Consider the following 13992-nt stretch of genomic DNA (forward strand, 5'->3'; position numbering starts at 1 on the left):
TTTTATACTAGACCTAGGCCAACTATAATATCTGAAAATTAAAAAGAACAGAAACATCTCGCTCACATGTAATACGACCATCTAATTCCGGTCTCTTTGCCTAGACTAGATTTGACTCGTGCGATCGCGGTGGTGCTGTCCTCTAATTATAGCTTTTTATCCACCAAAAGAGGAATACCCAGGCTTCGCGCAAGGATATATGCAAGTACCCTCCACGCGGTGCTTTTCCTCTGGCCTTCGACGCATTTGATGACACGGCACAGCAACACTAGCCATTTCTCAAACCAACTATGCGACTCACTCGATACCAGCCGCAGGTACCCTGAACTAATCCCATGTGGTAACGGTAACGGAGTTGAGACTGTTAGAAATGGATGATGGCACGTATTTCTCGAAAGTCAATACCTATACTCCGCTTCTGTGAGAAGATGTTGGGCGCCTTCTCCATCGCCGGTGCTAGCGATCGAGGTGAGTTTGAGAAATGCATGTCGTAGCTCTGCACACGCCTAGCAATGTTCAGTGGGTGGAGAAGACGCTCAAGAAGTACGTAACAGGGATTTTAAAAGCGACCCGGTATTACGGCGGGCACCAACGGCTCGTTCCTGGGGGCTGATGTGAGCTACGGATAATGGCGAGCACAAGTGATAATCAGAATCCGTTTCCGCCACTACATCGCAACAGCTTAACGGTATCAGTATCAACACACCAGCTGAGCTAAGAGTTTGAGGTCGGTTTTCGAACATAAGTTCAATCGGCCCTGCGGGCATCAGCTGTATCGACGACATCCTACAGTTGTCGCGTACGGGCAACCTCGGCATGGGTTCTTCGAAGCCGGCCCGGCGCGGGTCATCTACCTACTTACGATGAGCCATGCCAGAAAGTGGCCTTACGACGTTCATGCCAACCCACTGAGCAGCCATGTTATTTGGTTAGATAAGTGCCTGTGGGGGCCGAGCATCGCGGCGGATTCCTCGGCGTATGTTCGGAGAACCACGAGCACCACATGGTCCCTACCCTTACCGCGACAGGGACCCTCGAGAGTTTCATCCCTGGCCCTTGAGATGTCTCACCAATCCGACTGGACTGTCACGTTCGGAGCGTTCAGCACGACGTACTCGGCCCCATCCATGGCTATCCACCATACCCTACAACTCCTGGTTAAAATGATCTCTATGTAACTAAATTGCCCAATCCTCTCCCTCGAACATCAGCCATCACCATCGGCCCATTTCCACCTACTCATCAGCCGTCAAGGCCCCTCACGCCCGCCCAATGATTCCCATAGTGCCTGATCCAGATGACATGAGGGTTGGCGAAGGGAGTCGGCATCAAGTACGGCACGGCGTCCCCGCCCATAATCCCCAGCTGGAGTTCAAGGCCAGCGTTGACCGCCCAGTCGGTCAGAACCTCGACGAGCTCGTCGTCCGACGTGGCCCCATAGCTGGGGCCCGGACGTCGCCCGGTTGTGGCGAGAAGACCGGCATCGACTAGGTCGTGGAATATCCCTACTAGCAAGGCATTCTCAGGGATCGGCACGGGTTCGCCTCCGACGTCGATGAAATCCCCGAATAGAGCTCGCATGCTGTCGCGAATCGCCTCCGAGCCGCACCGGCCGTAGCTGACGTAATTCTCCACGGTTTGCCAGCCGTGAGGGAACATGCTGTCCCAGAGAGCGGCGGCGTCGACGTAAGCGGCGGTTGCGCCGCCGCCGCCATCACCTTGAATCTCGCCTCCAGTCTTGCTTTCGGCCTTCGCCGTGGCCTTGCCTGTCGCCTCCGCCGCGGCCTTGCCTGTCGCCTTCGCCGCGGCCTTGCCTGTCGCCTTCCCTCCTGTCCTTCCCGTTGCCTTCTCTACCCTCCCTCCCCCCCTTCCGGCCCTCCTTCCGGCTCCCCTTCCGGTTCCCCTTTCGGCCCCTCTTACAGCTCCCCTTCCAACTCCCCTTTCAACCCCTCTTCCAACTCCCCTTTCAACCCCCCTTCCAACTCCCCTTCCAGCCCCCCTTCCTACTCCCCTTTCGGCCCCCCTTCCGGCTCCCCTCCCCGCTCCCCTTTCGGCCCCCCTTCCGGCTCCCCTCCCCGCTCCCCTTCCGGCTCCCCTCCCCGCTCCCCTTCCGGCCCCCCTTCCGGCCCCCCTTCCTACTCCCCTTCCGGCTCCCCTTCCGGCTCCCCTTCCGGCTCCCCTTCCGGCTCCCCTTCCGGCTCCCCTTCCTGCCCCCCTTCCCGCCCTCTTTTCCGGGGCCTTGGCTGGGGCCTTGACTCCACCACCTCCCCCCTCCGTACCGTCATCTGCCCCTCCCGTATCATCACTATCCCCACCCGCACCATCACTGTGTCCGCCCGTACCCCCCCCGGGGCCGGTCGTATGATCCGCGTTTCCGTATGGCGGGGGGCTATAAAACCACTTGTAGACCCAGTCCCTGACAGCGGCGTCGTCCTCGCCGGGGCCGTCAAACTCGCGCGCGGCGTTGTGCGTGGCCTCGTCGAGCAGCTGCTCGAGCGTCGGCCGGTCGGCCGGGCGGTGGTACATGCACGCGTAAAGACAGCGGCGCAGCGGCTCGTCGACCCAGTCATACTCGGTGGTGCGCGGATCGCACAGCAACGGGCAGTAGGAGATAGGGCGCATCGCGTACTCTTTTTTCCCCATGAAATTTGCCGTCTGGTGCTTGTCCTCTATCGCCGGCCCTATAAGCGGCAGCAGGTCCGCCGGTACCTGCGGCTGTGGCGGTGTCGGAGCGCGCATCTTCGTGATCAGGCTCCACATCACCTGCCCGAAGGGGGCGGCATTAGTGCGGGTTGAGGCGAGGAGGGAGGGAGGGAGAAAGCGTACCAATGCTATCTGCCAAATGTTGGTCCATGGGCCATAGTTGCCAGCCACGTCTGAATCAGCGAGTTCACTTCCGCCCGGATTTAGAGGATCTATGGCGGAAGGCATATGTTAGTCTACACGTATGGCGAGGACGTCGAGGGGAAATGGGTGTGCCCAGTGCAGCGATCTCGGACACAAGTCTCGAGGCCCAGTTACGATGGTGCGGAAAACATGAAATTCGGGGGGATTGGTAGCCTACGGAAATCCCATTCCATGCTGAATTGTTCCTGAAGACGGAGTTAGTTCCTTCAAATTCCACGGTGTGTTCTTGAGCGTCCTTTCTCACCGGAGTAAAATATCCTTGTTTACCCCTCCATCGCCGGTTTCGATAGTATACGCTTTGAGCACGGTGAGGTGAGCTGCGGTGCCGATAATGGCAAAGGGGCTTGTGCGTGCCAGATGCACAGTCATTACTTACTTAGATTTCTGGCTGTAATATTGTTGAATCAAAGAGTTAGCATGTGGCCAGACCGGATAGGAGTTCTGTCCTTCAAAGTACGAAGCTGGTAAAGGGGTCATCAAATAATAAGGCAAGACTTTGAACATACCGTTTCACGACGTCTGCGAGCCCGAAATCGGCCAGCTACCAAGGCATCCGATATTAGACAACGCCAGCTACAATTACACTGGACAGCTTCAACCTACTTTGAGTCTCGGAACAACATGATGTTCGTGTTGAGCCCTATCAGGTCTAGGGTGAGTGTGGTTGACGTCTCTCGAAGGGGGGCTGTGTCGAGGAAGGTTTCTCTCGGCCCGGCTCCTCGCAGAATACCATTCGCGAAGCCCAGCAGCATCTAGCTCGAGGCCGTCGACGAGAACTGTGAAGGAGGAAGGAAACGTTAGCGGGCGAACTTTGGGGGGGCGGGGGTCAGAAGATGAAAGCCTCCTGCTCACTATTTTGCGGGTCGATATCAAAATGAACCAGATTCTGCCGTCTCTGGGCGTTGGGTTCTGCCGGCACCGTCTCGATCAAGTCGCCGGCCTGTTGGCGGTATCGTTCCCGCTTGGCCTCAAGCTCTCCGGCATCATGCACACGTATCCGAGCACTGCGTAATGAGTCCCTCACCGCCTCCATTTCGCGAGAATTGAGCGGTATAGAACCGCGGGGCGGTGTTTCCGGCCTCTTTCGCATGGGATGGAACTTCCTTGGGGGATACTCCATGGCGACGCACCCTCTCACGACTTAATATTCACCGGATTTCCGTTAGCATGCCTCCTAAATTTCCACCTCGCTGCCCTTCAAGACGTAGGCGGTTAACTTACGACAGAGCCAGAACGCCCACAACACACGATTTGGAATCCGGCCGCCATTTTCCGTGTCCTCCACCAGTTTGGCGATAAGCTGATCTATGTTTCCGTTCTCGAGGTACTCCAAAACCACGAATTCGCGCCGGTCATCCGGCTGGGGGTAAAAGACTCTTTCTCGCAGCATGGCCCTAACATGCGCGCGCCGCTTCCTCCGCTTTGATTTTAGCTCACGCACGGTTCGTTGTGATCGAGGCCGAAGGCGATTCTGGCGAATTTGACGCCTGGCAGACGTGTCGCTCTCGTCTCCGCTCGAGGCCTCAGCCGCGCTAGAATCGTCTGAGGGCTGTTCTGGGAAGTATCCCATCACAGTTTTGCCAATATCCGCTGGTTCGATCTGTTGCACACAGTGCGCTGATCGGCTTACTTTCTAATACAGCCCGAGGGCATCTTTGTCATTATCATGCTCGGTCTTCCACGTTTAGGATCGAATTCCTACCTTGAGCAGTCTTGTCTCTTCAAAAACGTTCTCGTCCGACCAACCCGCCAACGGGAACTTGACCACGATATCTTGACCCCTATACCATCCAGGGTTAGCCGTGTAGCGCGATTTGCGGGCCAGTAGTTGTTATTATCCAGTGGAATCACAGATATATCCGAATTGTACGTACGCAAAGTCGGGGATGGTGAACCCTTGCGGATTCGTGAGCTGGCGGCCGAAGTATTTGTAATGCACTGCTATGCCGTTACCCCCAACCCCTAGCTGCTTTTGCAATCGGTATAGATGCGGTGCGTCGCCCCCAAACCAGTTCGTGAAATCCTGGTATCGCCGCTGAGTAGCGGGATCCTGTTCCCTATATGACGGTTCACCCCAGCCAAGCCGACGAGCCACACGACGCAGCGCGCCATCCCTCCTCACAACAAACCCAACCAGCGCATGGTCTCCAATCCGGCTGGGCGAAAGGAGGGGATATTTCGCATATTGCGCGCGTAGCTCCTCGGAATCTTGGACTGCGCGGTTTACTATCTCGCCCCGCTGTCGATAGGCCCTGAACAGAAAATTGAATTTTAAGGCGTCGTCGCGCTCAATCTCGTCTGCGCTCATGTTGTGACGGTGCCAAAACGTGTCTGTGCGGCAAGGTCGGAACCCATTCAGTGCCTCCTAAGCACGTCAGAGAGAGCAGGAAGTGAAGAAATAGCGCACGACAATTTCATTATCAACCCAGGTGTTAGAAACGTCCTTTGTCGGCAGTGGTCGTTACAGCGTAGCATCTGTGCCGTTCGCGGACCTTCGTTACTGCCGCCGGTATGCCGGAACAAAGAAACTCCCCAGGCGTCACTATGAGCGATCACCATCTGTGGCTGCTCCTATTGTCTTCGGGTTATGATATTTCATTGTTGCTAACTAATACTAAGAAGGGTGCCTTTGTTTGTTTAAAATGGGCGAATCCTCCAGCTTCTTCGCGCCGGAACAACTGGAGAGAGGTCCTTATATTGCCTATGGCCAGTGGATTCGGGAAGACTTATGACATTCTCAATGTTCTTTTTTTTTTTTTTTGCCTGCTTAGTCTGCTACCTACATATTTCGATAATAATATCCAAACTCCTCTGAGTCCGATTTGATTCTTCAGGGGTCTGTAGTTAGTTCTACGTAAATGAAATCCCATATACCTACCAATAGTTCCAAAAGGAGCGTAGGCCACGATATTAGATTGTTCGTTAGGAAAACGACAGCGGAAAGAAGCGATAGGCCTTATGGAGAATTGCCATGTAAAGAATCCTACTTATACCTAAGCCTACGGAGCCAACGAAGGAAATATAGGCAGCTACCTTTTCAGGTGATGAGTATCGATCGCCAAATGGGATAGCATATATTACCTAGGTAACAGCCTTTCAGAACCTGAAGAGACCTTCCCGGCTATGCACACATTAATACCGACCGCGAGGGCGAAGCGGACCTATCAACACACACAAGCCACGCAATGTAGCGTGTCAATACCTCATAACACGTCTTACTTGACTACCGAATACAGCTTCATCCGTCAATATTGAACCCCACATATCACGAGATAGCCCTAGAACCAAAGGTCCAATCCGATCCGCCACAAGGGTGCAATGCTGCCGTCTACCCCAGCGGGGCGTGCTGTGCAGGTAAACGGTGGCCAGAATATTGTGCGTTCAAGACAACCTGCGCCTAGTGTGGTGCGGCTGAGGCTTGGCGGCCCGTTATCGTGCACCCATGACAGTCTAGATAAATGGGAGTACTCTTGGTCTCGCGAACCATGTGTCGGTTTCGAGGTTAACAAAGCTTAGGATCGTACGTGCTACTGTAAGTGTCGGATCGCCGAGGCTTGGGCTACCCCCGTGGCGTCAACCAAGGACAGGATAGTCGTCCTCTATCAAACTCTACCCCTCTTCCACCCCCTTCTACCGAGCGACACCGATTCGCTCCAGCCGCTGCAATGCATAGTCTGGTCAGCTCTGCCAAGGGCCTTACCAAGGGCGTGCGTCTCGCCGCCGAGACGGCCGCGTGGGCCGGCAACGCCGTCTCGCGCCAGATCAGGGGCAGCCGGAACAGCGTGTGCCTCGTCTGCAACAACCTACAGCCGTACCGCCACGAGGACGCGTTCGGCCGGCCCAGCGCCGTCTGGGACCAGCTGAGCGACCCGGAGCAGGCCGCGCGGCGAAAGGAGCTGTCCTCGGTCCCGACCCTGGTGCTCGAGCACCTGTCTACTAAGAAGCTCCTCGAGTGCCGCGAGCTTGACCCCGCCACGGGCCGCCTGAAGAACGACTGCAAGTACTGCCGCCTGCTGTGCGAGATCTTCGACGCCTATTTCATCGACGAGTGGATGAGCTGGATCACCGAGACCAAGAACAACATGCCGATCCAGTTCGGCCTGATGATCCGGGAGGGCGCGCCGCTGATCGTCAACTGCTGGAACTTCACCTACGACAAGTGGTTCCAGAACGCGAGGGTCGATCTCGAGCTCTACATGAGCCCGATGCCCCAGTACCCTATACCGGGCGCGCCCACTATGGGGCCCACGGGGATCCGCGCCACAGACGTCCGCTCCGACCAGTGCATGAGGTTCATGAAGGAGAGCGTCACAGAGTGCTGTACGACACACCCGGCTTGCGCGTTCCAACCCGGCGCCTTCGTCCCGACGAGGTTAATCTACATCGGTGGGGGCAAGGGTGCGCTCATGCTATGCGAAGGCCTGCCCGCGGGCCAGAACGTCGTATGGGCGGCCCTCAGCCATTGCTGGGGCGGCGGTAACCCCCTATCCTTGTTGGGGTCCAATATCGCTAGCCTAAAGGAGCGCATCGACTTCGCCCAGCTGCCAGCGACATTTCAGGACGCCGTCACGGTAGCCCTCGAGCTCGGGCTGGCATACCTCTGGATCGATTCGCTGTGCATTGTCCAGGACGATAAGACGGATTGGGAGAAGGAGGCCGCCCTCATGGGGGCCGTGTACAACCAGGCGTTTATCGTCATCAGCGGCGCGTCGTCGCCAAACCCGAGCACGCCGTACCTGCGGCCGCGCGAGGAGGAATGGCTGCCGAAATGCTTCAGCTTCTCGCCGTCGCCCGGCGTCGAGATACCGATCATGGTGCGGCAGCGGCACCTCCTGGCGGCGCCGCTCGAGCAGGGGCTGCTGGAGCCTCCGTTCACGAGCTCGTGGGCGACGCTGAAGCGGGTCGGCCCGCTGTACGCGCGCGGGTGGTGCTTCCAGGAGTCGTTCCTCGCGAGGCGGATCCTGCACTTCGCGCCGGGGGCCGTCATCTACGAGTGCAAGACGCACCGCAAGAGCGAGGACCAGCTGCCGCCGTACCCGTCGACGGCGCCCGGCACGCTCGGCGAGGTCGGCCCGGCGGAGCAGTGGCACATGATCGTCCAGTCGTACACGTCGCGCCAGCTGACCTTCACCAAGGACAAGCTGCCGGCGATCGCGGGCGCCGCGACCGCGATGCCGCAGGCGCGGACGAGCCGCTACCTCGCGGGGCTGTGGAGCGAGACGCTGCTGCTCGACCTGCTCTGGCAGGTGATGCCGGGGCGGACGCACGCGCCGCTGATGACGCCGGAGCACGAGGCGAACGCGCCGACGTGGTCGTGGGCGTCGGTGGACTGGGGGGTGACGTGGGACACGCTCAAGTCGCCGGCGCCGCTCGCGCGCGTCGTCGCGGCACAGACCGAGGTGCCCGGCGCAAACCCCTACGGGCAGGTGGCCAAGGGCACGGTCACGATCCAGGGCCGCATCAAGTACTGCCGCCTCGTCGCCGACTACCACCGGAACGAGCACTGGGTCTCCTACCAGAAGCCCGACGGCTCGGCCAGCCGCAAGCTGCACTTCCGCACCGACGGCGCGCTCGTCGCCGGCGCGGTGCCGGGGCGCGCCGACACGTTCGCGTGCCGGTCGCGGCTGACGACGGGCGGGACCGCGATCGAGACGGGCGCCGTGTTCCTCTGCATCGCGAAGTGCCCCTGGATGAAGAGCGACCACGTCGGGCTCATACTGGGCGTCTCTCCCAAGTACCCCGGGTTCATGGAGAGAGTTGGTAAAATCACGAACGTCTCGAGAGACTGGTACGATACGGGAAGCGATGCCACGGTCACCATCGTATAGTATGAACAGTAACAAGGCCAGTGGGTGATTTACAGCGATATCACGAGGGGAATGCGTATATACCCGATTCCGGTTGGAGGATTTAGCATCACACAATGAGCCAACGGCCATCTGTGAGCCACCTTTGGGCGAGGACCTGTTTCCGAGCAAAAGCGGCGAGTCGCACCCAGTGCCCTGTTCTTTCATCATTATCTTGCTTTGGCGTTTTCGGCAACACTTTCGACGCTATAAGTTACACCTTGGCTGGTATTGAGCCAATGCGATCTTAGATTCCTCTCACGACACCAGACAAAGGGACAGAGTCTGCCCATAGTGACGCTCGACGATCTCCCGATACGCCCCAGCAAGACACTCGTCACTCCCCCGAAACGAGGAAACCATTTCACTACCCCTGCTTACCACAACTTTTCCTCATCTCCTCTTCTCGCGTTTTATTCCCCTTTTTCTGTCTGCTCGGGCACCGTTCAGGGGGTATTTAAGTAGATGCAGGGGGCTAATCGCGTTTTGTTGCATAATCGCGCGTATTAGTATATACCTAGGGTTAATGATATCGCATAAATGCATGGCCGTTGGTGATTAGGTGGATTTTGGGCGGATTAGCAGACGCAACATCCTATCCCACAACAACTTCCACAAAACAGCAACAGAAGAAGGCCTCAACTCCGCTCCGTGATAAAGCCACCGTGCATCGGCTCGCTATAGCGGCGGCCGTGTTATGTCAACCCGCACGTCTCTCTGCTGCCGTTGCCAATGTCAAACCGCCTATCAGCTCCTCTCGTAATTCCGCCCCTCTTGTCCAGATGTCGTCTCCAAACGCTGTGGTCAATTTTTGTCTCACCACAATGTAACAATAGAGTATGTCTCTACTACATACTCACTCCTCTGTCCCTGGTCTTCATGTAGCCAGTGCCGCCGCCAACGTCATACCCTCCAACGAAGGTCGACGGGCGTACCCTGGGTTCGGGAGGGAGCCGCCTGCACATGATGAAGCCGACCCGTCGTGACCTCTTTTCTCTCCTCCCACTATGGCCCTCGGATATAAAGAAGGACTTTCGAACCCCTCGTGAGCACACTGTGAATCCGCATGTCATCCCCCAGAAGAACCTGATATTCCGGGTATACCGCCGCACCCTGGGTCCGTCTATCACTGGGTCGCTCTAGTCTCTTCACGCGCTGTCCTTCCCCAAGCTCGTCTCTCTACATCAAGCCTCGCTCCGATACCATCACCATGACCGGCAACGTGTGGTTTATCACCGGCGGAAGCGACGGCTTCGGCCGCGCCATCGCCCTTGAGGCCCTGAAGCGCGGCGACAAGGTTGTTGCTACGTCGCGCAACCTAGCCCGCATGGCCGATCTCGCGGCCGCCGGCGCCCTCACCTTGGCCCTCGATGTGACCGCCGACGACGCCACCATCCAGGCTGCTCTCCGGAAGGCTATCGACGCCTACGGACCGATCACCCACTGCCTCAACTCGGCCGGGTATGCCATCCAGGGCACCATCGAAGAACTTTCGTACGTTACCCCTTTAGCACGGACCTCGCCGCTGCTAGCTACCCACACATACCGTGAGCAGCAGGTATACCACAGATACGCCGACAGATGGGTGACCAACATAATCAACGCAGGGCTAAGGAGGTTGCCGACCAGTTCGCGACCAACGTCTTAGGCACCCTCAACGTGACGCGCAACGTGCTGCCCATCATGCGGCCGCGGCGGCGGGGCGTGATCGCGAACTTCGGCAGCCTCTGGAGCTGGGGCGGCGGCCCGGGGCTCGGGCCGTACGTGGGGACCAAGTGGGCGGTGTCGGGGTTGACGGAGTCGCTGGACGCCGAGGTGCGGGCGCTGGGGCTCGCCGCCGTCGTCATCGAGGCGGGCTACTTCCGCACCGGGATTGCCGCCGGCAACCGCGTCACCGCGGCGCGCCGCCTGGCCGCCGAGTACGCCGGCCTTGCCCTGCCCGCCGGCGCCCAAGGTGCCCTCGAAGGCCGCCAGCCCGGCGACCCCGCCAAGGGCGCGCGCGTCATCGTCGACGCCCTCACCCGCTCCGGCGCCGCCGCCGGCCGCGACATCCCCCCGCGCCTCGTGCTCGGCCGCGACGCCCTGCGCTTCATCCGTGACAAGCTCACCGCCACCCAGAGGCTGCTCTCCGAGTGGGAGGACGTGATCGTCAGCACCGACTACGACGACATCGCGTAGAAGAAGGCTTAGGGTGGGGGGGCAGACATCGGGAAGGAAAGGTTGCCCCAGGTTTCTCTTTCCTTGGTCTCTTCTCAATTTTCACCACTATTCCTCCTCTTCGGGAGAGGATGGAAAGTGTGGCGATCAAATTAGGTTGGCTGTAAAAGAAAAGAAATCTATGGTGCGGTGTAGACAGTCTCCGTACCTCTCAGTGGACAGGCGAAATCAGCGTAGTAGAGTGTCTATAGCAGCATATGTGTACTGCCTTGGCTTACTGCCCTTTTGTATCTGATAATAAGCGTTGTCTCCCATCAGCTACACATGTGCCAGTGCTCTCTCCATACCCGACGCATGACGCGTACGTCCGTCCATCCGTAGCGAAGAGATATCCCCGAGAGTGTACCTCGCTCAATGGCTGATTTATGTAATGCAACCTCAGCAACGTAGGTGTGTGGTATTCTGCCAATCCGTCCTACCGAGCTGCCCATACACCCGCTCACCACAGGCCCGCCGGATCGTACATCATTCAAAGAGCGCGGCCCCGGTCAATCAAGACGGTCACTATCTACATGGGGACGTTTGCTCTCGCGTTGAGAGTCATGTGCCGACGGCGGCCTCTTCTTATCCTTGTCTTTGTCCCTCTCCCTGTCCCTGTCCTTTTCCTTCTCCTTATCACGACTGCCGCCATCTTTAGCCGCCGCAGCCCGTCGTGCGTCGCGCTCCTGCTTCTCCTTTTCCCGGCGCAGAGCCTTGGACTCGAATTCGTGCCAGTCGCCTTGAAGGTCCTTAAGTCTAAAGAGTTGTCAGCATATCTGTAGCTACCAGCCGAGACGGGGAAAGGGGTAATGCGTACTCGATCGCCTGCCTAGCCGCCGGTTCCTCCGTGGTGAAGTAGGCATGTTCTAAGACGTCGGTCGCGGACGGCCGTTTAGCAGGATCGTATTGAAACATCGAGGTGAGGAGGTCAAAGGCGGCCGCCGGCACTCGTTCCTTATACTTCTCGGCGAACACGTTGGGCCGGCGGTAGCCAGGCCGTAGCAGTTCAAACCAGGGCATATCGACGAGGCCGGGCCACTCCACCTTGTTAGGCGTGCCGATGATAGCGTAAATCTTCTCGAGCTGGTTTATCTCGCCGCCGTCGCCGGGAAAGATAGCGTGGCGCGTGAAAATCTCCACCATGACGCAGGCGGCGCTCCAGATATCGACAGCCGCACCATATTGCGTCTCGCCAAGCAGAAGCTCGGGAGACCTATACCAGATGGTGATAACCCGGTTGGTATAGTCGAGCATGTGGTGTTTCGCATAGAAGCGGGCTAGGCCGAAATCGGCGAGCTTCAGGACGCCGTCGCTGCTGACCAGAATATTTGCTGCTTTTATGTCTCGATGCAGCACACCCCGTTTGTGCAGGTAGTCTAGACCTTCAAATAGTTGGAGGGCAAGATGCTTCTTCTGTGCCGGGTCAAGCTTGTACGACGGGTGGTTGAGCAAGCCGGTAAGATCGTGAGAGAGGTATTCGAAAACCATGAAGCAATCATTCTTTTCGACCATGACTTCTTGTAGGTTGACAATGTTGGTGTGTTTCAGGGATTGGAGAAGCTTGATTTCCCGCACGGCTGTTACCGGGAAACCGTCTCGTTCCCCTTCCATACGAATTCTTTTCAAGGCAACCAACCTCTTGGTGTACACGTGGACCCCCTTGAAGACTTTGCCATAGGTACCGGATCCCACCACAGACTCATTTCCGGGTTTCCTGAAAAACACCGAGTCGGACGCGGCGAATTCGGCCGGTAGCTCGGGCTTGGGCTTAAGTCTCCGTTGCTTCTTCTTCACCTTACGTGTTTTCGGCGGCTCTGGAGGTGCCCTGCTGGCTTGATAATCGGCCCGTGCTCTCGCCGAAGCGGGCTCTCTAGGCGTATCTCGAGGTAAGTCGCGATCTCGATCGTCGGTGGACGGAGGTGGCTCCTTTTTAGGAGCTGTGTTGAATTTTTGCGAAATCTCTGGCTTAGGGGTTGCAACTGGAGTCTTGTTTGTTTTGAAAGCGAAGCTGAACTTGGAACTTGCCGGGCCCGTGGGTGCGGTGGGTGGAGGTCGAGGTGGGGGCATCTGCTCGTTAGCAGTCTTCTCCAGCGCCGGGTCTTCATCCTGGAGGTTATTTGATGGCCGAGGTGGATTGTCGTCGTCCCTTCCCTCTTCCCTCGCACCGGAGAGCTCGGAATGGCTAGACGCTGCACGTTGCGGGCTGTGATGTCGAGGGGTAGTATTGCCAGATTGGCTAGGGGTGCCTTTGCCTGCACCCGACGACCGCTGTGTAGTCTGCGGGCCAGTAGGGTTACGATAGCCACCTCGGGTCGTGTGCGAGCTACCCCTGGTGCCTCCTCGGGAAAAGCTGCGGCCTTGGGAATACGGCTGGGATACAGGCCCGGTGGGAGGGTGTGGAGGTGATTGGCTCGAGACGTGGTGACCTGAAGGACCGGAAGGTGGCCCATAATTCCCTTGGGGGTATTGCGCAGAGTACTGTCTGGATTGGTTGTCAGCAAACGACCTCGGTCTACCGTGAGCCAAATTTTCGTACGGGTGTGGTGAGTTCTGGCGTTGGACATTCCAGGAACCTCGTCCGCTTCCATATGGTGACTGCGATGTGGGGGAGCCATGGAAGGACGAAGCTGAATTGGGTCGTAGGGGGGAATGGGTTGAGTGGGAAGGGCGGCGGTCACGGTATTGTGCATTTGTATTGTGCGTAGGCGGCATTTGAACGCCAGGCCCGTTTCGATTTTCTAGCCGTCGAGACATGTTGACTTCGATGCTGTTTGCACCAGATGCCAGATAACCGCCAGTGGGAAACCTCTGTTCTTCGCGCTGTTTTCCCTTTTTGCGAGAGCGCTTGGACCCACGGTCTCTGGGTGATCCTGGTGGGAAATCGAGTCTAGAAGGTTCAAAGGATGGAGATGAATGCCGTGAGTGGGAGCCGGCCTCTGAGGAACCAGGATGCGGTCGGGGAGCGAGTGGATGAGGGGGCGATTGCGTGCGTGAAAAAGATGATCTTCGAGATGTAGGTAGCGGCGAATGGCTGCGGTCTCGG

General features: G+C 57.8%; 4 protein-coding genes across 4 annotated transcripts; 2 read left to right on the forward strand and 2 right to left on the reverse strand.

Moving 5' to 3' along the window:
* Window positions 1–1242: 1242 nt before the first annotated feature.
* GGS23DRAFT_594961 (uncharacterized protein) lies at window positions 1243–5215 on the reverse strand (the record flags this gene model as incomplete). The annotated part of the gene is made up of 12 exons (XM_051518237.1): window positions 1243–1829; window positions 2343–2763; window positions 2827–2915; window positions 3065–3092; window positions 3175–3250; window positions 3414–3448; window positions 3511–3683; window positions 3760–4047; window positions 4129–4507; window positions 4610–4688; window positions 4782–4964; window positions 5037–5215. 12 exons carry the CDS (start codon window positions 5213–5215, stop codon window positions 1243–1245), a joined length of 2517 nt encoding a protein of 838 aa, XP_051374145.1.
* Window positions 5216–6054: 839 nt separating this feature from the next.
* GGS23DRAFT_559224 (HET-domain-containing protein) lies at window positions 6055–9355 on the forward strand. Its single transcript, XM_051515805.1, has one exon. It carries the CDS (start codon window positions 6573–6575, stop codon window positions 8733–8735), a length of 2163 nt encoding a protein of 720 aa, XP_051374146.1. The 5' UTR covers window positions 6055–6572; the 3' UTR covers window positions 8736–9355.
* Window positions 9350–11136, forward strand: GGS23DRAFT_618483 (estradiol 17-beta-dehydrogenase). The gene is made up of 2 exons (XM_051520940.1): window positions 9350–10247; window positions 10361–11136. The coding sequence occupies exons 1-2, from the start codon at window positions 9964–9966 to the stop codon at window positions 10929–10931; spliced, it is 855 nt and encodes a 284-aa protein (XP_051374147.1). The 5' UTR covers window positions 9350–9963; the 3' UTR covers window positions 10932–11136.
* Window positions 11137–11458: 322 nt separating this feature from the next.
* GGS23DRAFT_603987 (Pkinase-domain-containing protein) lies at window positions 11459–13703 on the reverse strand (the record flags this gene model as incomplete). The annotated part of the gene is made up of 3 exons (XM_051519546.1): window positions 11459–11705; window positions 11767–13576; window positions 13628–13703. The coding sequence occupies 3 exons, from the start codon at window positions 13701–13703 to the stop codon at window positions 11459–11461; spliced, it is 2133 nt and encodes a 710-aa protein (XP_051374148.1).
* Window positions 13704–13992: the final 289 nt, after the last annotated feature.

This window comes from Durotheca rogersii (genome assembly GCF_024521655.1).
Source record: "Durotheca rogersii strain YMJ 92031201 chromosome Unknown GGS23scaffold_5, whole genome shotgun sequence".
Classification (NCBI taxonomy): domain Eukaryota; kingdom Fungi; phylum Ascomycota; class Sordariomycetes; order Xylariales; family Xylariaceae; genus Durotheca; species Durotheca rogersii.

Bases quoted from the DNA above. Each gene is read 5' to 3' on its own strand.
- GGS23DRAFT_618483 (XM_051520940.1), top strand. From the start codon at position 9,964: ATGACCGGCAACGTGTGGTTTATCACCGGCGGAAGCGACGGCTTCGGC. The intron at 10,248-10,360 runs GTACGTTACCCC...TAATCAACGCAG, and splicing joins GGCACCATCGAAGAACTTTC to GGCTAAGGAGGTTGCCGACC.
- GGS23DRAFT_559224 (XM_051515805.1), top strand. From the start codon at position 6,573: ATGCATAGTCTGGTCAGCTCTGCCAAGGGCCTTACCAAGGGCGTGCGT.